This window comes from Rhineura floridana, chromosome 1 (genome assembly GCF_030035675.1).
Source record: "Rhineura floridana isolate rRhiFlo1 chromosome 1, rRhiFlo1.hap2, whole genome shotgun sequence".
Taxonomy (NCBI): Eukaryota; Metazoa; Chordata; class Lepidosauria; order Squamata; family Rhineuridae; genus Rhineura; species Rhineura floridana.
The window spans coordinates 24734450-24762446 of NC_084480.1; the positions used below are offsets into that span (position 1 = coordinate 24734450).

Here is a 27997-nt window from a genome sequence, read left to right on the forward strand (position 1 = left end):
AAGGCACATAACAATAAAAGGAACCCACAGCAAGGGAGGGGGTGCAGACTGGGAGGCCCACCTGACAATCCTCCCATGTCTGTGGACAAGGCTTTTAAAATGGCTGAGGGCCCACATGTAAAGCCCAGAGAGTCCCTGGGGGGAAATGGAGGTGGGAGGCAGAATAAACATTTTTCCTCAAAATCTGGTTGGGATGGCTCTGTGAGTTCCAAAGGCTTACCTAGCATAGAAGTGGCAACTTTACTGTACATTGTGTGGAACTGGAATGATCCTCTCCAGAACATTCTCATCTCCTCTTTTAAAAAAGATATATTGTTCTAAACACACAAAAGCAGAAGCCCAGGGAAATATAATTGCTATTCAGAAAAGAGCTACCTGGTTTCCCAAAATGCAAGATTTTACAGATGTCTGATGAAGATAATACAATGTGCAAGACCCAAGCATGCCCGGAACACCACACTCAGTTTAAAACAAGTGTCTCCAATTGGCCTGGTATGAAAGTAATTTACTGAAGAGTCTAAAAAGCCAGGCACCAAGAGCCCATGGAAGAAGCACTTGTCCTTCTAAAAGAGGTGCTGTATCAATAGGGGGGGGGATTGATCCTCTCCTGTTAACAGTCAAATGCTCAGGCACAATATAAGAGGGGAGTTTTTTAGACAAAACAGCCAGAGAAAATTATATACACACAGCCTGATCCACAGTTTTCCATCAGGCAAACTCTGCCCCCAGAAGTGAAGACGCACTGCATCAGATACCCTATTGAAGAAAGTTGGATGGTGCTTGGGAAGATGTGCTTTCATCGCCAGCAGAATGGGCCCTGGTTTGATCAATTTTATAAACACATGGGGCTCTTCCAGACAACCTGTATATTGATCATTCATACTGATTCGTTTGCACAAAGCTAACACAGAGTTTAAACAATGTCTGGTCTTTATTCAGCATTCATTCCGATTTGTTTGCAGGGAGGTTATATGGCAAAAGCATGCTTCCTGATTTGCTTGTGTTTATACATCTTCCCGTTAATCATTCATTTATCCTACACTTTTCACTACATTTCCCTGCCACTTTCCTAATTGCAAAAAGCTCTTTTTGAAAAAGTGGATTTGTTGTGCTAGGATAAAAGGGGCATAATGTTTCAATCCACTTAATTGCACAAACCTTCATTTCCAACATGTGCTTGAATCCCTCCAGCAAAATACTGATAGGAAGGCTCTGGTTGTCTTCTGACTAAGAATAAATACAGATGTGCCTCCCTACAAGGGGGAATGGTTTTTTTTCCTGACAAGGGGACATTCTGTTTCTCCACACATCCAATCCATAATGGCCACATATACCTGGTCATCTGTTATCACCACAAGAGCCAACCAGTCAGCATCCTTGTACAGCTAGCTAATGCTGGAAACCAAAATAAAGATACAGCAGGTGACCCTGTTGAAGTCCTTGTCACACTATGGAACAACGAGGCACATCGGGCTCTTAACAATGTTGCTCCTGAGGCCCCTTCTCCAGCACTGTGGAGCCTGGTTTGCATCTTGGTACATCGATGAACTAAGGGCAATGAAACAGGCTGGATGATGGCTAGAGCACAAGTGGCAAAAGTTGTGTTATGAGGCTGATCGGGCAAGAGTAAAACATAATTGCGCCTACTGTGTGGTGGTGAGGGCGGCGAAGAGGGCCCATGTCTCTGCCACCATCACATCCTCAAGTAGCTGTTAAGTGGAGCTTTTCCCTATTGTCCGGGGACTGTTGACATCAACTCCAGAAATGGAGATTTTGACCCTTCAGAGGCCCACTGTAAATTGCTTGCAAAGCACTTTGAGGGTAAAGTTGCTTGCCTCCATAACAATCTTGATGTCCCATCCATATCTAGTGTAGTCCCCAGTGCAACATCTGCTGCAACTTCTTGGGATCAGTTTCAGTTGATGCGGCCTGATGATGTGGACAAGGTGCCAGCTACGACTCCTCTCCACCCTTGCCCTTCTTGGCTTATAAAAGCTTGCCGAGGGGGTTGACCGAGGAGATCTAGGGTGTGGTCAACACATAATTGTGGGAGGGAGTAGTTCCAGCCACCCTGAAAGAGGCAGTGATATGACCGCTGTTGAAAAAGCCCATCCTGGACCCATTGGTCTGTGACAACTACCACCCAGTTGCAAATACCCCCCTTTTAAGGAAGGTGATTGAGAGGGTTGAGGTGCAGCAATTGCAAGCCACTCTTGGGTGAAACAGATTATCTTGACTCATTCCAGTCTGGGTTCAGGCCTGATTATGGAACTGAATTGTCCTTGGTTGCCCTGATGGATTACTTTTATTGGGAGAAGGACAGAAGGAATGCGACCCTGTTATTCTTACTTGATTTCTTGGTGGCTTTTGATACTATTGACCATGGTATCCTTCTGAACCGACTTGGAGAGATGGTTAGCTGAGGCACTGTTTTACAGTGGTTCTGATCCTATCTCCAGGGTCGTTTTCAGTGAACAGCATTGGGCGATTGTCTTTCAGGCCCCTGGCAGTTGTGCTGTGGGGTGTGACAGGGTACCATCTTGTACCCAATGCTGTTTAACATTAATTGGCTTTTAAATATGTGTTTTTAAATTTGTATATATGTTTTTATGTTTTAATTGTTGTAATCCGCCCAGAGAGCTTCAGCTATAGGGTGGTATACAAATGTAATAAATAAATAAACATCTATATGAAGCCCTTGGGAGCGGTCATCAGGAGATTTGGAGCAAGATGTTAGCGGTACACTGATGATACCCAGCTCTGTTTCTTTGTAACATCTAAATCGAGAGCAGCCGTGCAAGCCCTGGACCAGTACTTTGACTCAGTGGTGGGCTGGATGAGGGCCAATAAACTGCGTCTGAATCCTAGCAAGACAGAGGTGCTGTGGGCTGGTGGTTCCTGAGTTCAGATAATGGTCAGTTGCCTGCTTTGGACAGGGTCATACTCGCTCTGAAAGAACAGGTTCATAGTCTAGGGGTACTCCTAGATCAAGGTTCTGGTATTGTACAAAGGCCTAGACAGCTTGAGACCAGGATACTAGAAAGATCATCTTACCGCTTATGTACACTCTGCAGGTGAGGGCCTCCTGCAGCTACCATCGTTATCAGGAGGTCTGTTCTGCACAACTTTAGTGTAATGGTGCCTCCCCTTTGGAATTCCCTCCCCTTAAATATTAGACAGGGGCCATCTCTGTTATCTTTTCAGCAGACAGGACTTTCCTCTTTCAACAAGCCTTTAGGTAGCGACCTTATCCCAGTCTGCATGTGTGTTGGAATTGCTTTTTAAGATGTTTTTAAAGCTTTTTTAAAAAGATATTTTTAAGATGCTTTGTTTTATATTTATATGCTTATATTTTAAAGTCTGTTTTTATGATGTTTTAGAGTGGTTTTAGTGGTTTTGTTTGCCACCCTGTGCTCCTACTGGGAGGAAGAGCAGGGATATAAATTTAATAAATAAATAAATATAAAGAACCAGTTTCTCGTGCACTTGCTTTCAATTAGAAGTCTGTACATAATGAGCACCAGATTCATAGAAGGCTCATAAAATTCTGTATGTCTCTGTTTATGCAGACTTGTTTATTAATTGGTTTTCAAGAACACTAGTGAAGTCATAATGTGATGTAATTATAAGAGTATTTGCATAAGTGCCTGTTCTCTCATGTGTTGAGAAAAATGATGCTTTTGCAGAGGCAGAGGGCAAACACTGGCACACAAGTGGCAATAGCTGTTACCTTTCTATGTCTAGAGATTTGCCAGGGCCGGCCCTATCATTAGACAGAGTGGAGCAGCTGCCCCAGGAAGTGGATTATTTGTGATTGTTGTTTTATTCATTTATATCCCTCCCTTTTCCCACTAGGACTCAAGGCAGCTTAGACAAAGTAAAACAAATACAATTAAAAACATAAATAAAGCATACAGACATTAATTAAAATCTATTTCAACTAACTATAAAATTAAAACCAATTAAAACAAAGTGATTCAAAAAACACAAAATACAAAGCAGTAAAAACAGTATCCTATTTAATAGCCCTTGCAGTCAGTTCCCATGTTGGGGGTGGCCAATTCCACATTCATCTCTCCTAAGTCCCCCCCCCCAATTGTTCCCCTCTTGCTGAGCCAATGCCCCAGACGCAATGATGCTGGCCTGAGTTGGCTGGATGTCTTGTCTTGCCTTGTCTTGTCTAGTCACTTTCCACCAATGTGTCACAGACAGCATTGTTGGGAAAGATCTCTGGCCAAGCAAAGGGTCAGAGGGACTGCTAGCCCAGGCCATGTCCTGTAGCAGGCATCAGGCATGTGCACCCAGCACTCTGCTCATTGCAACACATGCTGCTGCTGCTGCATTGCAGCATTTGTTTGAGTGATCAGGCACCAGGTGGCACAGTGAAGAAGCAGAGGTGAATGTTGGAGAGCAGAGCTGTGTGTGCCATGCATACTGCCTTGCACCTCTTAAACTGGCCCTATGTCCTTATGTGCAACAGAGTACACTCTCTCCATGCCAGCATTAAAGCAAGATTAGACTTGCAGTCCAGTCGGCTTCTATATATGTGAATGTAGTGAGTGCATCAAAATGTCTTGTGCCAGCCCTGAGTTGAGTGAGCACTTGTGCTCAGAAATGAAACTCTTGATTCCGATCCCAATGACAGCTTTATAACATAAAACACAGGCACTTTGAAGGAGGAAAATTATTTTCCGTAGCCAATACAGAAATCAATCCCGCTTAGAAATGAATGTTGACAAAGCACCCTTCTAGCTATTTGTGTTTCAGGAGGAAATCATAAGGGATGGCAAGGCCAATAAAATTGTCTGAGACAAGGAGAAATGTCAATTATGGCAAGCTACAATGGTCATTAAGCATTTGACAAGTCAGGCAAGGTTGCAAGTTGTATACAAGTGCCTCAACAGAATAACAGAACAGCTTTCCAATCAGCTCCTGTGGTTGCTGATAAATTCCATGCTATTCAGGCCAGTGAAGTTATTTCTATAAGAGCTATAGCTCTACATGAAGGCTTTTAAAATGGCTCATTTTAACAAAAGCATTTTTCTGCTTTGCATGAACTCTTGTTCTGTTCAGATCTTAATAAAATCTGCACTTTTATTAAAATCTTCAAAAAATCATTGTCATCCACAGAATGTTAGCATCCATTTCCTCCTCACTTTGGAAATATAAGTCTGCTGTTCCTTCTCCAGCTTTTTTTTTGTCACCCTAGGCAAGACAGATTATCTTAATGTCACAGAGGATTTTAGAAGCAGTCTCCAGGTTCAGCAGAATGTTAGCTTTGCTGGAAGCAGCACACAAATCAAAACGCACATGCTGTATATGGCAAGACTAGCAGTGCCCCCAGCCCTGTAGCCAGCCTTCCTTTTTAGGTGGGGCAGTCACATTTCTAGGTGGAGCATTTAGGGGGGTAGAGGTGAATAGTGCCAGACAATCCCCCCTCACTGGTGGAGAAGGCCAGAAGAAGTCAGTGACCTTCCCTGTCACTCTTCCTCCATTCAGAGAGAATGTTAATTTACATGAATGAAGTTTGATCTGTTGAATTATCTCACCCTTTTTTGAGAGATCCCTAGGAAACACCAGAAACTGAAAAGCTTGACTTTGCCAAAGCTATAGTCCCCTGTCACCTGTGATCTATCCCTGTGTTCTGATTCTTCATGAACTGAACTACTTTGGTATAAAGACCGTGAGCTCCTGAGCTTGGCTTTGATGCTGCAACAGGTATCTCAGTTTTAGATTCCACCTGAAAAACAAACTTGTCCACACTACAAGTTTAAAGAAGGGCAGAGAGAAAATAAATACTTTAGGGTGTGTTTGTTGACTCCGCCTTGAGAGTTTGTCCTTCTAGTCTTGCTCCTGGCCTTTAGATTTTCCTGCCTGTTGGACAATCAAATGCAAACTTGTTAACTGGCTGTTATATAAAGGACTAACTAAGCAAGTGGAAACTAATTGGAATTTTTTTCTTGGTTGCTGGGTTGATTTTTCTGTGCACAAACCCTGAAAAGGCCTCGTGCTGAGCTGCACATACTGGGGAAGTCAGAAATTAGGCCTGAGTTAGGTGTCCAACTGAAGTGTACACAGCAATATTGCTATTCCTCTAGGAGTGTTTTCATCCTTCGCCATCAAGCAATCAAAAAGAAGAAAATAGCTGCTATGATAAAAGAGCAATGGGTAGGGCCAGTACAGTAAACATCTGGAGATAAACAGGACTGATGCTGACCTACAGCATAACCACAGAGGCCAAAGCTAATGTCAGACCCACCTAGGGTAGAGTACAGAACATTCCCAGGAAAACTTAGGTTTCATTCAATGGATCTACCTTTCTGCTGCCATTTGCAGTATACATACACAAATGAACAGTATGAGGTAGGGGACAAATGGTAAACTGGGACACCGGGTTTTTTTGTTTTTGTGAATAAATAGTCTTACAGGTAGGAAGAGGCCAGTGGACATGACTCAGCCAACTTTAAGCACTGAAGTCCTGTTGATTTTAACAGGAAAATTAAGGATTTGTTTTTCCATTGAAATTGACAGGACTTAAAACTACTTGAGCCAGTGTGGTGTAGTGGTTAAGGTGTTGGGGTTCGAATCCCCACACAGCCATGAAGCTGACTGGGTGACCTTGGGCCAGTCACTGCCTCTCAGCCTCAGAGGGAGGCGGTAAACTCCCTCTGAATACCACTTACCATGAAAACCCTATTCATAGGGTCGCCATAAGTCGGAATCGACTTTAAGGCAGTCCATTTCCATTTTTAAAAGTACTTAACTTTATCTGGAGTGGATCCAAACTTCCTTGAGATATCTGTCTTGGGACATTTCTTTTAGAGCTAAATGAAGGACCTTACTCAGAGACACATACCACCATAGATGATGGGTGGAGTTAGACTGTTCCAACTATTCTGTGCCATATTCCCAAGAAAAATAGCTGGTGCAGACCCAAAACGATATCCAATGTTCAGTTCATTGATTTCAGTGGGTCTATTCTGTGTATAACTAATGTTGGATATTACCCATGAAATGGGATCGACTTGAAGGCAGTCCATTTCCAACTTATGGTGACCCTATGAATAGGGTTTTCATGGTAAATGGTATTCAGAGGTGGTTCACCATTGCTGCCCTCTAAGGCTGAGAGGCAGTGACTGGCCCAAGTGAGCTTCATGGCTGTGTGGGAATTCGAATCCTGGTCTCCCAGGTCGTAGTCCAACACCTTAACCACTACACCACACTGGCTCTCAGGATATCACCCATACCATATAATAATACATCAGCTTAACTGCATTGTGTCTCAAGCTACACAGTAAATCTGATTACACTTAATTCTTATCCACTTACATTTCCAGTTTCTCAAGAAAGCTTGAATTGCAACAAAGGATTGTATTTTAGAGCACATTTACACACACACACTGCTTTAGAAATGACCCTAATTTATATATTTTTATCCTTTCAAGGTTGCATCTTGTGTAAAAAGATTTAGGTAGTTTGCATATGGTGAGATAAATGGCTCCTTTGTCTATTTCTGAAAGACTCATGATGAGGAATTTGCCTTCTTGTTTTGTCCTAATCATATTCTAAATAAGGGAAATTGGGTGAGGAGGAGAGACCATCTAAACAGAATCTAGAAATTCTGTATTTCTATAGCGGGTGGGAGAAAGAATTTTATATGCACTAGAAATTGTCCTTGGCTTTGTGAGCGAATAAATTATATTTTCTTTTTATGAAAGTCACTTTTGCTCACTCATCCACTGGGACAAGATTGATCCAGCTAATATGAACAGATATACCAGAATTCATTTTGGGGGGTAATATTAGGGGTGTGCATAGCCACAAGATTTGACTTGTATCTGAATCTTTAGTTGATCTCTTTTGGAGCCACTCTGTGCTTTTCGCATACAACTCTTTGATCAGGACCACATTAGATCTGTCAAAAAACAAAGCTGCTTCCCCAATCACTATAATGGGGATCTCCAAATGGCTATAACATTTTTCCTTCTCACAGAAGTGAATAAAATTTGCAAGCAGAGCAGCCCCTCCAGAACAGATAAAGCCTGCCAAATTGTAGGCATCCAGGGATCTTTATATGGAGCACCTTTAGAGTTTGAGTTTTTAAAAACTAAGGAAAAGTCTATAACTTTTTCATTTTCTGCCAGAATTGGTTGCAATTCACAGGCATGGTCACTCCTTCTGAGGGCAAGTCTGTCAAATTCAGGCATAAAAGATGCAGATGTCCTCCCACAAGGGCAGTCTTTACTGTTTTGGGGTAGGTACAATAGGAATAACTGGGGGTATGGTAAAAAAAAAAGCATGGATCCCCAGCTAAGACTGATATGGGAAAAATTCACCTCCAAACAAGAACCCCGTTATTCCAGGAGTTGTTGATGGAGGGAGGAGTGATTTTCTCTGATCCCTACATGGCTTTTTGGAGATCTCTCCACTGACTTACACAGGGGATGTGTGGAAAAAATAGCATACACTCCCTGGAAATAAATGTAAAAGAGGACAGGGCTCCTGCACCTTTAATCATCTACTGAATTTCCTTCTCCAACACAGCTACTAAAGGTCCAAGAGTCCTATCATCTTCTTACATTTAGCCACCCTGGTTCTAGGTAATACTGGACAAGTCACTGGTTGCTTCCAGAGTATTGTTTTGTTTGAATGGGATTTAATCACATACTGGCAAATTCAGAAGGCACAGGCTTTTTTCAACATAATTGAACCTCCCCACAAACAAAGCAGAATTAATGCTCAATAAATAGCCAACAATGTCTAACCTCCCTGCAAACAAAGCAGGATGAATGTTCAATAAACAGGTCATTTGGAAACGACCACCGTTTCTCAGCCTAGCCTGCCTCACCACCATGTGGGGTCGCCTGTAGTTCTTCATATAAAAAGCAGGATACAAATGAAATAGATAGACAAGACAGTCACAGCGTCACTATAAGATTGCCATCAACCTGTCTTTGCAAGGAACTTCTTGTGGGGAAATCTGACTGGGAAATTCAGACATTCACAGTGGGGTTCTTCACCCCCCTGGAAAGAAAGATTTCAATCTGGAATGCAAAAAGACTGTTATTTGGTCTCGCCTACTCCTGCTTTCCAAGAGATAAGCAGAATAATATCCTCCTGAGCATGTCAACAGCACAGGTGACATCTGATGGTGACAGGAACTGCTCAGAACTCTAAGTGAAATGATCCTGTCACTTTCATCTCAAAAGGCCATCCTTTCCTAAGCAGATACAGCAATGTAGTTTGCAATGCTGCTGAGCCTGACAGTTTCAATGACAAGGCTGTTACTGAGGCAGCTTCCTCATAGCATAGCAAAAGTCGAGGACACATGGATCTGCATTTCATTTTGCCCCATTGCTAAACCCCTAGTTTCATTCACGCCAACAGCGTATTTTGCAGTGACAAAATGAGGCATTTTTCAGCAGATACAGACACATCCTTGGGAGAATTGGAGTTAATTTAGTTAGAGACCAAAGAGCACATCTTTCATTATAGGCACGCAAGTCAAAATAATGATGTGTTCACTGCCTTCCTGAAACTCCAGAACAGTGTTCTGGCAGGAGTCTGGAGGAGGTTCATAGGGATTCGGACAAGGCAATGAACACATATCTGTAACTTACTTTAGTAGAAGATAAGCCAGAACAGGAGATGAGAAAACAAATAACAAGAGTCACATCCCTTCTATCACTGGGGAACCCCGGTATCAGTACAGACATCATGTCAGCATGCCACAACACACATCATAATCCTCCTATCCCATGGTGAAGTTGACCATGGAAGGGGTCTGTAGGGTTTAAATACATTCCTGCCACATTGACTGCATAAACAGACTCATGGTTACATAACTAATAGTATCACATCAATCACACCTGACAGTGTCTAGCTCACTTATCTTAGCTCAAGACACCTGAATAATTCCAAACACAAGTAAAGGACCAAGGCGCAGCAAAGACCTAGGCATAAGGAAAGCTTATTGTATGCATCAGTTCCTAATCTCCTCACCATATCTTCCACATGGTCCCAATGCAAACAGGGGTGAGCAACCTGTGACCTGAGAGCTACATGGAACTCCTTCACCTAACGGGGGGGGGGGGAAGGGTGGCAGAAACAGAGGTCTGGTCACACCCACCACTGGCTCCAGTAATGGTACATGGTCCCCAACAGATTACTCCTGGGTGATGGGAGTTGTAGTCCAAAACGTCTGGCGTTTGCCAGGTTGGCGAAGGCTGCTCTAGGGTATGCATCCCTCAACAGAAAAAAAGGTCCACCATTCTTGATCTAGTGGGAGCGTGCCAGGTGGGTCACTTTTAGAAATTGCACAGCCTACTTATAAAGGCAGTAGATGTGTATCTTGAAGTGCTGGGTCGCCCAAATCACATGTGAAGCAACAGCAATCTGGTGTTCTGATTTCAAGCTTTAAAAGAGTATGTGCAGAGAGTGCTGGATCTTCATCCCTGCCTGCAGAGTCTTTCCCCTGCAGTCCTTACTCCAAGATTATACATTCTCCATGGTATCTTATACTGGAAGTGAGGCTGCCTGGGGAAGAGAGAGGAGTATCATGCAGGGCTCATCTCCCCATTTTGCACTTTAAATTGGACCCACACATTATTCCTGCATTACACAAGATTGTGGCAGCCCTGTTTGAAAGACTCATGTCTGTTGCCATTACATTTAGTTTTGGCTTGAGAAGTAACAGAAACAAACAGAAAACAGAAACTGCTTATTATGGACATGCTAGTTACAAGATAACCTAAAGAAAGGGCTGTAGCCAGTGCTTGGAATAAACTAGTTCAGTTGAATGAAGTTCAGTGAACTATTAAGTTCATTCTGGGGTAGAACTTTGAACAATTTCTAGTTCATCTTCACATTCATTCTCTGCTCCTTCCCCCAGCTGGGAGCCTAGACTTTTTTTTTAAGTAAGTCAATTGGACATCTATAACGAAAATTAGAAAGCAAAATGTGGAAGTAATGTGTTAAGGTTTATTAGGCAGATAGAGAGGTGCTGCTGTTTCTAAGGATGCTTCATTACTATCACTGTCGTTATGTCTTCAAAAGGAAGGAATGGGAGGCATTTTATGTATCTTCCCTGATGAAGAGAGTTGCTCTCTTCTAACAAGAGCAGCTTGAGGCAAGAAGTACAGGTTACACAAACAAAGTGAATGATGCCTTGTGCCTTTAACAGCTGAGTAGCAGACAAAAATTAAACAGCTTAAGCCTTTTCTAGTGTGGAAATACAATCATGGGGAAAGCTTCACCAATTGACAATCTGTCTGTCACACATCTTATTACTCAGGCATGGACCCTATACTTAAGCACAGCAGCTTGTAACATTCTAAAAGCTGGGATTTTTCTCCTGATGAACTTTTTATAAACGAAAATGTTCATATGGATGAACTTGGAGTTGGCTTGAACTAGTTCATTTTGTAAAAGTACAAACTTTAATGGAACTAGTTCCTTTTTGGACAGGATGGACTAGAACTAGTTCCCTTTTAAAATTAACTTTCCAAGCATTGGCTGTAACATGATGCCAGTTAGAACATCGATTTCAACAGTTGGATGTCAGGTGCCAAGACTTAATCTAATCATCCATTTCTTCTCCCTAGCTTTTTGACCTGGAAGCCTTTCCTGTTACGTACACAGGTAATGATTGTACAAGCAACAGGACAGGAATATTGCTATAAGTAGCTATACCCTACCAAGTCTGCTTCTTTATTCAGTTTGTACAATTCTGGTTTAGTATGCAATTTAATGACAGCTCCCATCAGTCCCAGCCAGCATGGGGATAATTATTGGGGGGGCCACATGCCAGCTAGGGTGGGTGCAACTGGAATCTGTGTTGGGTGGGCCCAAGCATGTGGAACTCCCTCCCAACTGAGATTAAATGGGCACCCTACTTGTTGAACTTCAGGCACATGACTAGGACTCCAGCAGACATGTTAAGGTAGTGTTTGGTTTTATGATTACTTTATTGTTTTATTATTTCATTTTATGTTTGGTTCATTTTTATGCACACCACTTAGATATGCAAATGATTGAGCGGGATATAAATGTCTTAAATAAGTAAAGCAAACTGATACAGTGTGGAACTGAGGCTTATCAACCATTTATTTGTTTTTTGCCAATACTTTAGGGATTGAGACAGGTGACAAAATAACTCTCTGAAAGCTGGGTCAAGCCTCATTGCCCAACTAATCCCCATAGTCAGTCACGCTGGACACCATTCTGAGGGTTTGTTTTGGCCTTTTCATGGAGTACAGGTTGAAGTTCTGTAAAACCTTGCCAAAGCAGTTTGAACAGAGAACCTGGAAAGACATAAAAAGAAACATATTGTTGTGCACCTCTCCCAATCTTCCAGCGGTGAGATTTCGGGGGTCCCTGCGTTCATCTAGGGTTTGGTTTCCTTTGGGAAGAAGTTCAGCGGAGACTGCGGTGTCTTTATGAAATATGGTTTATTTATTTACACATATTCCAACCTGAGCTCAAGAATGGAGGGGTTCAAGGCATCAGCAGTCCAATATCCAGTTTTTCCATCTGGGTTGCAGGAGGCACCCCATAGGCCATGGTGCAGACAGTTAGTCTCTCTCTGCCCTGCCTTCCAGTTCCCAGCAATTCTCTAGACACACTAAAAACACAAAACTCTCCTGGGCTCCAGGAGGGGGGGGAAGGAGGCTCTCCTGAAGAGTTTCAATGACAAAAGAATCTCCCTGACCCATTCACCGTTGCTAGGCAACTGACCGGTCCATTATCTTACCTGGCCAATCTATTTGGTTAACAAAAGTCTCATTTGACCAGCAGAGAGTTGCTCATTCCAAGGCACAGGATTCCAAATCAGAGTCTGGAAAGGGGACCCACAGGAATCATCCATCCCCACCCCCATGCTCATAACAATATCTATAGTATGGCCATGTTTGACATTAGGAAGGGGCATAGCTCAGTGGCAGAACATCTGTTTTTCATGAAGAGGGTCCCAGGTTCAATCCTCAGCACCTCCAGGTAGGACTGGGAAATACTCCGTCTGAAACCCTGGATAGCTGCTGCCAGTCAGTGTAGACAGTATTGAGCTAGATGGACAAATGGTCCAGCAGTATAAAACAGCTTCCTATGTCCCCACAGAGCTATAACACCACCTTCAAGCGCAGCAAACCACCTCAGATTTGGAGCCATCAAGCACTTATGCCAGTGGTTCAATTGGGCATATCCACACTGTGCACTGAAAACACTCTTAACACCACTTTAACAGTTGTGGCTTCCCCTCCCCCAAAGAATCCTAGGAACTGTACTGTGTTAAGGGTGCTGAACATTGTTAGGACAAGCAACACAGAACTACATTTCCCAGCACCTTGAACAAACTACAGTTCCCAGGATTCTTTGGGGGAAGCTATGACTGTTCAAAGTAGTATAAGAGTGGCTTAAACACATGGTGTAGATGTGACCAAAAATGCAAAGCATCTAGTCCCACGGGCACTCAGTCCTGATAATCCTAGGAGCCCACAGAGAACAACACTGTCTGAAGGAAGCTGCCAGGATCAAGGAAAAGTTTGTGTGCTGGACTAAACAGCTCTCAATACCACCACAGTTGCTAGGGCAACAGAGAGTGGTGTTTGGTCTAGTACCCTAGCCACAGAGCTACAAACTGCCATGATGGTGCAGGGCAGACACGCACTGCCAAAAAAGAGGAAGAAGATGGCACAGCTTTGCGTAAAATTGCATATGTTAATTTATATGTGCAGGTGCAAATTTAGAAGTAATCACTATAATTTATATAGAAATACAATACATATCTCCATAGTGTGGAAGAGCTCAGGTGACCTGTGAACCTGCTCCATCAGCCATCCAGATGCTAGAGGTTGATGGGCAATTTCAAAGCCTTTCCTGTTGTTCCTTCCAATAGTTCTTATGTCTTCAAGACCCTTGGGTCTAAGAGGAGAACACCAGAAATGGCACTGAAATACGATCTAATCACCAGAAAAGGGGTGTCAGAAAAGGGGAGACATCTGAATACGCATTCAGGGTTCTTTTCTGCTGCACTAAAGTATTTTACGTTTTACGTTTCTCTCTAGACTAGAAAGGGGAGCTCATTTCCCAAAATATTCCTCAATTTGGCTATGGAGAAGAAGGCCTTGGTGCAAATTGGCGGTTGCTTCCTGTGCTTCCATTTGATCTTCTGAATTTTCACTGGCAAGGGCCACAGCTCAGTGACAGAGCATCTGCTTTGCATGTAGAAGGTCCCAGGTTCAATATCTGGTATCTCAAGGTAGAGCTGGGAATGTTAACTGCCTGAAACCCTGGCGAGCTGCTGCCAGCCAGTGTAAACAATACTAAGCAAGATGGCCCAGTATAAGGCAGCTATCAATGTTCCTATCATTATGTGTGCAAGTAGATAGCTTACGTGAAAGTCATTTTCAGGGGTTGGTTGGCTGCTGTAACATCTGCACCAGTTGTAGCTCATTTTGTAGTTGATGGAGCAGGCCAGGACTGATGTTTTTTACTTCAGTATGATGACTTTAGGAGGGTTTTTTTTTCATAGTTATATATGCACCAGGGATTCCATGATTTCTGAGACCTACCAAGTTCCTGTAAGTAAATATTTACCATCGCATGAATAACAAGAAATGCTAGATGAACTTTTCCTAATTCCCCAATGAAGAAAATACATAATTAGCATTTTAATCTGGTTATCTCAGCTGAGGTATGTGTTTTTGTATCAGAGAACTACAAACTACAGAGACTTAAAAGTGGTTCACAGATCTGATCCCCCGCCCAAGGTAACACAGTAAAGAAAAACAACATTCACCCATCTTTCTCTTGTTGATTTGTGGTTCAGTTTTCAGTTCTGGATAAACAACCAAAATTGACTGTAACTAAGTACGCATGAGACTTTACATATTTTTATTTTATATCCGTTACAAATGCTCAGCCTTCAGGGATTTCCACATATGGCTGCCAGTTTCCCAGCATACCAAAGCCTGAGGCTCACAAGGGTGATGTCAAGGGCTACCAGTTCTTGAAAGACTAATATCTGATACCTGGGAGGGGGTTGCAGGCATGGCCTGGTGGGTATGCAAATGAGGGGTGGAGATATGCAGATGTGGATTGGCTCCGTGTTTACTCTCTCCCACTGATTTCTATGGGGCAAAGAAAGTGGACTTAACTTGGTTGACTCTTGCATCATGTTCTTATTTAAAATATAGCAATTGTTTCTTAATTTGCATCTATACATATAAATTAGCATATGCAAATTTTATGTAAATCTGTGCCTTCTCCTCTGGGGGTACATTTCTTGTTTGAGGTGATTTGTAAGTGGCCATCCCACTTCTCCCTACCCCGTACCCTAGTGGCTGGAGTTGCCAGGGCAAGGATCACAGAGCTGCATTGAGCCCCCCCAAAGCCACTGTAACTTCCATTCCTCCCTCCACTTAGTTCCATGACCATTATAATGCTAGGCATTTTATTAGTGCTTTGCAAAGTATAAACTATATATGTATTGTGTGCTGGCTTGTAATTGGGTGGCGCCTGTGGAAACAGTGCTACTTGTAGCATCCTGTCTCTAACCCCATGAAACCTTCAACCCTACTGGTGCTTTCGCCCCAGCAATATTTTCCATCAACAAAGCTGTGAACCTAGTCTCATCATTATTACATTTATTCACTCCATGTTATATTAATGCAAGCCAATATGTCATTTGCAGATGTGGATTGTAGTGAACGAATGACTCCTGTTCATGGCGTCCTTGATTGCTTAATTGCTCTCACCTTTCCAGAATTCATTCTGCAAGTTTGCTAGCGAAGGGTTTGCTGTAAAACGATCCAGTCAGCTCCACTTCTGGAGAGTGATATGGACAGCAGCCAGCATACAAAGGTAGAGTCAGTAGCTATAGTCTTTGCTTACACCCTTCTTCTAATTTACAATGCCCTTCTTTTTGACAGTGTCCCAGGGGCATCCAAACTAAGCACAGGCATCAACTCTGTCTGTTTTGGTGAAATGTGAAATAGTACAACAGTTTGAAAGAGACTTTATGCGCTGTTCCCATCTGGATACAGCTCCAACCTACAATTCAGCCTTCATAATCATCATTATATTTATTCCTGCCCTTCACTATTTGGTCCCAGGGCAGGTTACAGTAATTTAAAATACAGTATTAAAAACCAGTGAAACACATTACATTCACAGGAAGAAGGTTCTGAGGAAGTCTTCAACTTTAAGGGATCACCCTGAATTCAGTGCTCATCCCATGGCCAAGGGTTAGAGCCATTTCCCAAATGGGAAAACAACCCTACAAGTCATTGGGATTTATGAGGGATTTGTTTCCTTACATCTTGAATTGCAGCTTTTTTCTTGAACATATTTGCTACAGTTGCATCTCAGGCTCATGGCATGACTCATAACCTGTGGAACCTTGCAGTGCACAACAAAGGACTCTGATGATGATGAGGTTCAGACTACTTCTGGGGGGGACCATTAGGATCTTATTCTGGGCCCTCACAGCTGGAAGACTTAGCCCTGCTACCATTCTCCGACTCAGAAGATGAGTCCCATGCAGTACGGCTCTGTCCCCAGCCTTGTGGGGATATTCAATGCTAGCCCTACTCAAAGTAGACTCATTGAAGCTAATGGAGATGACTAATTTAGGTTCATTAACTTCAATGGGTGTACTCTGAGTAGAACTTGAATAGAAGCCAACACTGCAAAATGAAGCAAGGCACCCTTTAACCACCCAGCCAGCTCCTCCAGGGATGTACAGCCTACCACCTCAGGCCAAATCAGCCTGCATAAGCTCCCTGCAGAAACAAGATCTTCTGTAGGTGTATTAGAGGGAGAATGTTTCAGTCAGTTGGGGGGGGGTGGCGGCAGCACTGGAGCTGTCCAAGGTCCTGTTCTCACCTGTTCTTAACTTGGACTTGACTTGAACAGATACTGGTTGCTTCGTCTCTGAGCCTCAAGCTCCTGTAGAACTGGATAACCCAGTTCACACAAGCAGCCAGGTATGGTGATAAACCTTCTTCTGGACTGCGCAGTATTGTGGCTGCTCACAGCATTAACATATAATGAGATGATTTAAAACAATACTTAAAAGCATCACCGTCATGGTTTATCAAAGCAGCATGATAAAACACCAAAACAATTGCTAATCTAAATACACCCTTCTAAAAAAGGCGGTGAGTCTCCTGAAACTCACAAGGGAATCAGCCAGGCACACTTCCCTGGCACTTTCCAAAGAGGTTTGTACCCCAGAGAAGGCCAGAGATTTTAGCGACCCTCATTTTAGCACCTTAGGGGCCCCGTAAGATTTTAAAAGAACATGAAGAAGCATATGGGAGGAGACAATCGTTCAGGCACTCTGTGCCCAGGCCATTCAAAGCCTTGTAAGGGGGGGGGCATTACTTTGAACTGGGACTGTAAACAAATTGGCAACCAATGCAGATCTTCTAAAATGAGGGTCAGGTAATTCTTCTAGCAATTTCCCATCACTAGCTACTGCATTTTGAACCAGTTGTAGTGGCTGAACACTTTTAAAAGGCAGGTCCACATAGAAGACATTACAGTAACCCAACCTAGAGGTTAGCATGGCATGTATGATGGTGGCCATACCTTACTTGAGGATAGAAGGGTCAGTTTTGACAGTTTTGTATGCAGCTTTGACTAACGTACACATTTTTGCAAGCAATTTCTCCCAATTTAGTGCCTTTATATTATTTTCACTAATATATTCATTTTCATGCATACTTTTACCTAATACATGCATCTTGTAAACACAGTTTGGTGGAAGAACTGCATCACAAAATTTAGATAAGGGTTAATGTTGAAGGTTGGCTGTTTTGATTCTCATGTTGTGTTGGAAAGTGCAAAGCTGATACATTTGACCTTAAATGCAAACAGAATCTAATTTCTCCCCCATCCCTAATCTTACTTCTTGTTTCTCTTCTTCCTCTTTCCTTTTATCTTCCCTCCCTTCTTTCCTCATCCTTTCCCCCTCCCTCCCATTTTGAAGACACAATCCTGGGCTGAAGAATGATGAGGAATTCCTTATAAACACTTCCTGCAGTCAGACAAACATTAATGGACATGTTCTCTTCCTATTTCTTAATCTCAAAGTGAGGGTAATAAATATATCATATATATCTTTTTAAATCAGACTTGTGTATCATTCTAATGGAGATACAATAAACTTTTATATGGAATGTGAAGGTATTTCAATTACGCGATATGTATTACTGCATGTTCTCATTTCCTCCTCAAATAGGTTTCATTGAAACATCAAAGAACAGACTAGGTACAAAGAGAAATGAAGCAAGATCTTACTGCAATGAAGAATTACACATCTGCTTCAGTACATGTCAAACATTCGTTATTAATGCATTCTAGTAAATTACTTCAAGACGGTTAGCAGCTTAAAAAAAGAACATGAGGCTACTCAATTTTGTCCCCTATTCTTCCCTACATAGCCCAGACCAAATGAAAAGACACATTCTTGACAGGCAAACCACTCTGTGAAGTCTTAGGTACTCTCTATTTATATCCCTTAAACCTCTCCTGAGTTTCTCTTAAAGCGTAGATGGGAAGAGAACCCGAGGCCTACAGACTGTACCTCCAGTTGCCCCTGACCATTGGCCATGCTTGTTGGGGGAGCTGGAGTCCAAAGAGAGAGCATCAGGTTGGAGAAGGCTGCCATAGTAAGTATGTTTGGAATTCCAGCTGAAGAGTCGAGTCTTATTTACTAATAGTGCTTGCTTTCCATAACACTTTTAAAAGAGCATACAATTCTTATTTGTTTTTGTTTTTACTACATACAGTACAATCCCGTGAGGTAGGCTATGCTGAGAAGTAGCCTGGGCAATTTTTCCAAAGCCACTCAGTAATCTTAATGGCTGAACAGGGATTTGAAGATGGACTTCTCACATCCACATCTAATGCTCTAGTTTAGCTGTGCCAGATGTGCATGCACTCAAGTACATCTAGAGGTTCACAGGTTCCCCTTTTAGTTAACTCTGCATCTGAGCTGACTAGAAGACCCAAGCGTGCAGTATATGATTGAAAGCACAATCCTACGCTTGCTTATTTGGAAATAAGCACCACTATTTGGTGCTTTTGAAATTTGAGGAACTTAGATTGTAAGTTCCTCAGGGCAGAGAGCTATCTTCTTTCACTGTACAGCACACCCTGAATAGTCAAAGACTATATAAATAAATACTAATTAAACAAATACTAATAACAATGTACCATTATTTATTTAAGCAATGCAAACAAAGGATTTTTTTTTTATCCTTTAGCTTAGTACTGCCCTACAAAACTTTCTACCTTGGCTTGGCTGCTGCATATTAGACACTGTATAATCCCTGTTAGTTGCTTTTAATGTTTTTGTTATTGGAACATTATGATTTTACATTATTATTGTTATTGTTATTATTTTCTCTCTATGAGCTACTTTGAGAACCCCATGGGCTAATGCAGGGTACACATTTTAGAAACAATTGATTATGTTCTCCTGCTGTCTACTTGCATTCCCAGGGAAGCCTATCCTTGGGGTTTTTTTAGATAACTTCTACTGTGCAATAAGGGTCTTCGAATAACATATCCCACCGTGTGCCCCTTAACCTGGAAGTGGTGGTATGTTCAAAATGAGAGTGATTGCAAGAATGGCGTCAGGAAGACTAAAGCTGAGAATGAGCTGAAGTTAGCAAGAGATGCCAAAAGCAACAGAAAAGATTTCTTCAGGTACATCCATAGTAAAAGACAGAGAAAAGAAACGGTGGTACAGCTACTCAGTGAGGATGGCAAAATGAGAACAGATGACAAAGAAAAGGCAGAAGTGCTCTATTCCTACTTTGGCTCAGTCTTCTCCCAAAAGAGGGTCTATAACCCTCCTGGGAAATGGGAAGTTGGAAGGGCAGGATTGGAGCTTGAGATTGATAGACAAATGGTCAAGGAATACCTAACCACTTTGAATGAGTTCAAATCTCCATGGCCTGATGAACTGCATCCCAGAGTATTGAAGGAACTGGCTGAAAAACTCTCGGAACCACTGACATTACTTTGTGAAATCATGGAGGATGGGTGAAGTGCCGGATGACTGGAGGAGGACTAATGTTGTCCCTATCTTTAAAAAGGAGGAACCTGGGAACTACAGACTAGTCAGTCTGACATCAATCCCTGGAAAGATTCTGAAGCAGATTATAAAGTGGCCAATCTGTAAGCACCTTGAAAACAATACAGTGATTACTAGAAGCCAACATGGATTTATCAAGAACAAATCCTGCCAGACTAATCTTATCTCATTTTTTGATTGGGTAACCTCCCTCGTAGACTATGGGAATGTTGTGGACATAATATATCTCGACTTCAGCAAAACTTCTGACGAAGTGCTCCATTATATTCTGATTAGCAAGCCAGCTAAACGTGGGCTGGATGGAACAACTATCAGGTGGATCCACAGATGGCTACAGAATCATAAAGAATGCTCATCAATGGTTCCTTCTCATACTGGGGAAAGGTTAGGAGCAGGGTACCACAGGGCTTAGTCCTGGACCCAGTGCTCTTCAACATTTTGACTTGGATGAGGACATGGAAGGAATGCTTATCAAATTTGCAGATGATACAAAATTGGGAGGGATAGCTAATACCTTGAAAGACAGAAACAAAATTCAAAGGGATCTCAACACGCTGGAGCACTGGGCTGAAAACAACAGGATGAAATTTAGCAGGGGTAAGTGCAAAGTTGTAAACCTGAGCAAAAGAAACCAAATGTACAGTTATAAGGTAGGGGATACTTGGCTCAGCAATACTACAGGCGAGAAGGATCTTGGGATTGTTGATGATCACAAGCTGAACATAAGCTAACAGTGTGATGTGGCTGCAAAAAAGGCAAATGCTATCTTAGGCTGCATTAACAGAAGCATAGTTTGCAAATCACTGAGGTATTGGTTCCCCTCTATTTGGCACCGGTTAGGCCTCATCTTGAATACTGCGTCCAGTTCTGGTCTCCGCACTTCCAAGAAGGATGCAAACAAACTGGAATGGGTTCAGAGGAGGGCAACAAAGGTGATCAGGGGACTGGAAACAAAGCCCTATGAGGAGAGACTGAAAGAACTGGGCATGTTTAGCCTGGAGAAGAGAAGACTGAGGGGAGATATGACAGCACTCTTCAAGTACATGAAAGATTGCCACACAGAGGGGGGCTGGGATCTCTTCTCAATCGTCCCAGAGTGCAGGACACAGAATAACAGGCTCAAGTTGCAGGAAGCCAAATTTCATCCAGTATTGTGTCCAGTTCTGGACACCGCACTTTAAGAAAGATGCAGACAAAATGAGGAGAGACTGAAAGAACTGGGCATATTTAGCCTTGAGAAGAGAAGAGAAGAGTGAGGGGCGATATGATAGCACTTTTCAAGTACTTGAAAGGTTGCCACACAGGGGAGAGCCAGGATCTCATCCCAGAGAGCAGGGCATGGAATAATGGGCTCAAGTTGCAGGAAGCCAGATTTTGACTGAACATCAGCAAAAACTACCTAACTGCTAGAGTGGTACAACAATGGAACCAATTACCTAGGGAGGTAGAGGGCTCTCCAGCACTAGAGGTATTCAAGAGGCAGCTGGACAGTCATCTGACAGGAATGCTTTAATTTGGATTCCTGTGTTGAGCAGGGGGTTGGACTCGATGGCCTTATAGGCCCCTTCCGACTCCACGATTCTATGATTCTACATGCTGCTCTGGGGACTTTTACTAGAACAACAGAATAATAATAATAATAATAATAATAATAATAATAATAATAATAATAATAATAATAATAATAGGAAGGTGGTGTGATGTTTATGTAGCCTTAGGAGCAAGGCTTGCTTGAAATGTGCATGAGATATGATTTACAATGTTTCCAAATGATTGCACAGAACCATCTGTCCCAAAGTGATTCCTATCTTTTGTTCCAGTACAAACCCCGGACTGAATTGTTCTTCCACGGTTACTACTCAGGAAACTCTCAAGTGCTGGCTAGGATCATTGGAATGAATCCTTCAACTCTTCTCAGAGGTAGATTGGAGAAAGGAGTTTCATGTTGAATGTTCTATATACTCTCCCCTACCTAACTCCCATAAAAAGCCAGGAAAGTGGATTCAGTAATTCAGAAGACTTTCCAGTTCTGTGCAATGTCGCAAATAATTGCAAAATGTGCAATGGAGATTAATTCTCCAGAACCAGGTGTCTGTTGTTTTAGGCTTAGCCCACTAACCTTTAACATCTAGTTTATTGCATAATTTTGTTTATGAGCAGATACCACATCCTGTATAATCTTTCCTTTGCAAAATGTCTTCTAGGAAGCATGATGTATATCTGGCTAAGTTGGTGAGGTCACAGAGGAGCTATCTACGACACATCACTGTGAACCAAACCACAAGCTCTTCGAAGATTGCAGTCGTCTAAAACCAGAAAGTGTATCGAAAGCAATGCATGGATTGCTGTTCCTGCAGAGCAAGGATTTTGGCAATCGGCTTCAGAGACAAAAACAACTGGATGTAATTCTAAACAGAGCAAGAGCACGACAGAAACACACACAAATGTGCCATCAGAATCTTGAATGACAAGAAACAGAAGACTTGTAATCATTCCTAGAAGCTTGTGACTGGCTAGGGGCGGCCACAATAAATAATTCGTGGAGAAACGAACATAGGAAGCTGCCTTACACTGAGCCAGACCCTTGGTCCATTAGCCCACTGTCTTCACTGATTGGCAGCAGCTCTCCCAAGGTTTCAGGCAGGGAGTCTACCTGGAGATGCCAGGGATTGAACCTGGGACCTTCTGCTTGCAAGGCAGATGCTCTATCACTGAGCTACAGCCCCTTATGTAAAACGGTAAGGTTTAGCTGGCCTATACCTTGATCAAATCCACAACCGTGGCATTATTAGCGCCACAATCTAACCAACTGAGCTAACGGTCACTTTTAGTGGTAGCACAAATGAGTTGTGGAGATAGCTCAGAAAGATATGAGTCATCCCAAGGATGTTTTTGTACAGGTGCTTAGCTCAGTGCTGCTCTCTGCCCTAGACTTAGCTTAGCCTCATTTTGTTTCATGCAGTTTTCCCCCTTCTTTGCCCCCTTGACTTCACCCCCACTGACATGTCACATTTCAGGTCTAACATCCTGATAGCAAGAGCTTTGTGCAGAATATACATCTCCAAAAGATTCAAGCAGGTTCAAGAAGCCATCTGTATTACTAGAGAAAGCAAGAAGCTCCTGTACATTCCAAACTTCTTCTAGGATTTCAGGGCAATGCAATTACAGGCTGGATAATTGGCAATCTGTTCTGCAGGACAGACATATTCAAAAAGCAGAGCCTTGGCAGCTTATTTCGAGAAACACGTCTTCTGAAATGAAGTCCCAGCAGATCTCAGGTTGACAACCCATCCTGTTGCAACAACTATATGTTCATGTATAAAAAAAAACCCACACCCAACAATAAAGGAACAATCCCCTGGAAAAAGTGGCCTGATCTTAGCATGTGTCAGAATTTAATGACGAGTCTCGGGGTTTAACTAGACATTTTGTGATGAAACATTCAGAACTGCTCCTGCTCAGTGTCTCTTCATGTCAGTAGAGAGGCTGGAGTTTGCATTGTAGTATGAACGTACTTATGGTTATGCATTTGTGCTGAGTTTATTCCCAAAGAGAGCTGCCTGTCAAGATTTAGGAATTTGTGTGCTTGGCTCTGGATAAATTGTAGACAAAGCCATAGTCACAGCCTCTCCACCACATTCTCACTTTAAGAAATTGCTGCTGTTATTTTTAAAAAAAGCTTAGAACACAAAGAGCAGTCAGGGAAGTCAAGACAACACACTAAAATAAGAGCATACAAGTTGTGTAGATTAGCTATTCTGCAATGTGATGGTTCCATATCATTTACAAAAGTGTTTGATGAAATGGAGAGAATCCAAAACAAAAACAAAAAAGTCCAGCCCGTGATTATACTTGCAAAGAGAGCAATTTAATATAATGTTTTTATTGCATGCAAGCTGTTCTTTTCAGCTCTTAAGCATGCTAAGTCATAATACATTCTCTTTTCAGTTCATAACTAGTTTGTCTTTTCAGGCAGCATAAAACATAAAATGCATAGTAAACCTGGAAGCATTCAATCTGATATAACAGTCTTATAGACAGTGCACAAAAACATAAGAAAAGCCCCACTAAATGTCCAGAAGCTGACTCTGCTGACCCTACCTAATGCTCTTACCAGAGAACCTACCAAAGATAAAACGGTTTCAGGTCAAGTCATCAGAATACAAGAGGTACCCTGCTGGAATAGACTGTTGGAATGTATGAGGTTCAACTCCAACTTGTGGGTTGAGGCTGCATGGGGTTAAAAAGGGTAGCTAGAGAGGAGACCTCTTGGTTGCTATGCTATACCTGTCCTTTGATCTCCTGCTGTCTCTTCCCTTCCTGCTAGACTGATATGCAAAGGATGTTGATCCCAGTTCTTTCCCTCCTTCCCAGTCTTCTTCTTTCTCTCAAGAAGGGAGCAGACATCTTTCCTTTGTCTCTCCCTCTCATCCAGCATGAGGGGGAGTACTGGGCTCAGTGCTCGTTGCTCCAACTTAGCTAGTTAGCTAGATATAGGAATCTTTCCTATCAAACATGTACTTCCAATATAAAGTAGTTATTTCTTATTTTAAACCTTAAAGCCTCTGTCTGACTAATTTGCAGGGAAGGTAGAATCTTAGCAAAGATTCAAACACACACACATACGCTCGCTCAATACTCTCCGTTCCGCTACACAGGGTCTCCGTTCCGCTACTGCAGGGTCCTACAAGACATTGAGCCCAGCATCCTATATAGACAAGGTTTTTATCTAGTTCAGCATTCTGTTTTCACAGTGGTCAAGCAGACTATGGGAAGTCCACGAGCAGAACATGAGCACAACAGGGCTCTCCCTACTAGTGCTCTCCAGCAACGGGTATTCTATTAAATCATTTTTAACTGGAGTCACCAATAATTGAACCCAAGGCCTTCTACATCAGTGTTTCTCAACCATGAGGGTGTGCCCCCACAGGGGGGCATATGAAGATCCCAGCGGAGGATGTGAGCTTTTCCAAAAAGATGTGCCCTATAAGTAAAGAAAAAAAAATAACAATATTGAAATTTAAAAGTATGGAATGTTATGTTTGGAAAGTGAGAAGATTGTATGCAGCTTATTACGTGAACTGCACGTCATCAAGGGTGTGCAGTACTTCAGCATTGTTAGGAGAGCCAGGTTTGAAGGAGGGCATGGAATGTTTATGTTACCTAAAGGGGGGCATGGGTTTAAAAAGGCTGAGAAACACTGTTCTATATGCAAAGCATGTGCTTCAGTACTGAGCTATGGCCTTTCCTTTAATTGTCTGCTCACAGTCTGAAGTAATCAAGCCCAGCAACAGATGCAGCATCACACAGGGCTGAAGATGATAACTTGTTCCTGAACCGGCTCTTATCTAGTAGCAGGACTAGGTTCGTTAGTGTGCACTATTTCTGCTCTGACCCTTTTGAGGACAGCTCATGAACCACGACTAACAATGCCCCTTCATGTGTTGGCTCCTTGTTCTGCATAAATGGCTGTGAAAGGCAAGAACAACACTGGCAAACAAATTCCTTCCCTTTACACTGGCATGGTTTTGGACCTCACTTTCCTACGGTTTTTGTGTTCTATGTGCTTCACTTGCCGGGGGAAATTATGACCTCCCCTTACTTGGCCTTTGTGGCTCCAACAAAGGCATACATAAGAAGGCAGGTTTTTTTGTTTCTTGCATGATGAAACTCTGCTTTCTGTTTCTTTTTTTATAATCAACTCCATGTTGATAACCTCAGGGCCAAACTAGACATTCACGTAATGAGTGACATGCATCTACATGTCTAGTTTTTCCTTAATTATAGGTGTGTGTGTGTGTGGGATAACTGGGGATGGAGTGTGTTGGGAGAAAAGAGTTACTTCTTCACTCCCCCAACACAGTTGCAACAGAAATAAGCCCTTCTGTGTCACTGCCCATTGGCAGGCCGTTCCAATTTGAAGTTGGGGTGTGAAGAAATAAATCTCCCATTCCCATGAACTGCCTTCCTAGTAAGAATCCTCCTCCCCATATGCCTGGAATTAAGCTTCATATTAAGCCAGAGGTGGTAAAACAATTTCAAAGTTTTACAATAACAACTTTCTCTTCCCCCAATGCCCTGACCAGGACAGTCAAGAAAAGACATAATAATCCAAAAACCAAGGCTGAAGTAAAGGGAGATGATCAGCTTACAAGCAACCACCAAAGTTCACTGGGAAGAGGAACTGACTGTTAAACCACTGTGAAGATTGTAGCTCTGTGAGGGGAATAGGGGTCTCCTAACAGCTCTCAGCATCCTTCACAAACTACCCTTCCCAGGATTCTTTGGGGGAAGCCATGACTGTTTAAAGTGGAATAAATGTTTAGTGTGAATGTGGCCTAACTCTCCAATTCAATCAGCCCCAATTGCTCTCTCTAGGACTACTCGCTTGAATTCAGCCACTACGAGTACAGACGGAAGAAGACATCAACGCCTATTCACCCTGTATTCATCACATGCTGCACTGTTACCATCCTGCTGCAGTTCATCTTCCACCAATAACTATGATATCGCTGTCCACTGTGGCAAAATGATGTAACTTATATAATTTACATAATAGGGATGGAAATTACCCCTCCCTAGTCATCAGACAGATGGTTTGATGAGCAGAGAGGGGGAAATTACCCTCCTCTCAGCTGATCTATACGGATAACTGGCATATGGTTCCCAGAGGGTTGTCCGTGGGTGAACCTGGCTGTTGGGCCAAAAAAAGATTAGCTGCTCCTTGGCTATTTTGTAGCAAGCTGTCTATGCCAAACAGAGATAATTGACAATTATTGACAATTGATAATTAATTGATCTTTTGGACTACAAATGGCATCAGCCTCAGTCAGATAACCAATGGTCAGGGATGATGGGAGATATAGTCCAAAGCATCTGGAGGGCACTGTCTTGGGGAAGGCTGCAGTAAATCACACTTTGAAGCACCACCTTATATGTTCCTAAAAAGTATTTGTTTAATCTCCATAAGAAACCATGCTTAGTATCCTTCACTCATCTAAATACCCAAGATAGCTCAGTATTTATAAGCAAAGGATTCCAGACAGCCAAACTATCCAGCTGTCAAAAAGGCTACTGGGAAAAAGGAACAAGAACATGTGTTCTTCTTTGAGACTTGAGCTTCCTTTATATTTCCCTTTCTTCTCATTTCCTGGGATTTAGATAACTTCCAAGGGCCCATCTGTATCATCATTTAAGTTTTTAATATAAAAACAAACATAACAACAGCAAAGTATAGACAGACATAGGGATTATCCACATAGGAGAATTGCTTCATACTAAAGACACTGTTTTTACCTCCTTTTTCTATTTGCACCATCCACAGTAAAGGCTCAAAGCCAGCTGTAAACTGTGTTTTCTATTCACACTGGAGGGGAAGGATCAATCACACAGTTTCCTAATGACCATGCCCTCTAATTTAAAATTTCCACTCCCTCTGGTTACCTGGCAACCAAACATGCTCAGTTTGTTTTATTTAAAAAAGAACAACCCGGAACTGCAATTATTTGTATTTTCACTGGTACGATACAGCTGAAATACAAATCTTTATCTGAGCAGTGTTATGCTTTTGCGCACAAGTTAGGGAGGAAAGAAAAATAAGGCATCGTTTGCAGTAACATAAAAAAGGCTTGCAGAAGAGGGGAGAGCAGCTGGAAGTTGTTTGTCAACTCACAGGAAATGAAAGAAGGGAAGAGGAGGGAATAGTCATGGAGAGGGGAACAATTAACACACCCACCTAAAAGCATCGGAGCAAAGCATCTGCAAGCACTAGAGATAAGGAGTGAAGATGGTTTTTCCTTTCCTCCTTTTCATATTATCAGAGGACTGGGTTAGTACAGATTTAAAGGGGGTGAACTATCGAAGCAGTATACAACGTACAGGCTTTGAGCCATG

At 42.4% G+C, this 27997-nt stretch overlaps 1 protein-coding gene, 1 long non-coding RNA gene and 1 other non-coding gene across 6 annotated transcripts in view; all 3 read right to left on the reverse strand.

The window, feature by feature from the left end:
* Positions 1-27997, reverse strand: part of ADAMTS12 (ADAM metallopeptidase with thrombospondin type 1 motif 12) — a 248924-nt gene that overhangs the window by 167763 nt on the left and 53164 nt on the right. Inside the window, exon 1 of one of the 4 annotated variants that reach the window (XM_061615962.1) lies at positions 9621-9753. The exons of the other annotated variants lie outside the window; for them this stretch is intronic. Coding sequence (XP_061471946.1) covers positions 9621-9719 — 99 coding nt within the window. The 5' untranslated portion in view covers positions 9720-9753. Of the gene's footprint in view, positions 1-9620; positions 9754-27997 lie in introns of those variants that run through there. 4 annotated transcript variants of the gene reach the window in all.
* LOC133379876 (uncharacterized) lies at positions 12125-15110 on the reverse strand. Its single transcript, XR_009761292.1, has 3 exons — positions 15027-15110; positions 14390-14574; positions 12125-12302 (listed from the first exon to the last, which is right to left on the reverse strand). It is a non-coding gene; the product is annotated as an uncharacterized LOC133379876 (long non-coding RNA).
* Positions 22759-22830, reverse strand: TRNAA-UGC (transfer RNA alanine (anticodon UGC)). The gene has a single exon. It is a non-coding gene; the product is annotated as a tRNA-Ala (tRNA).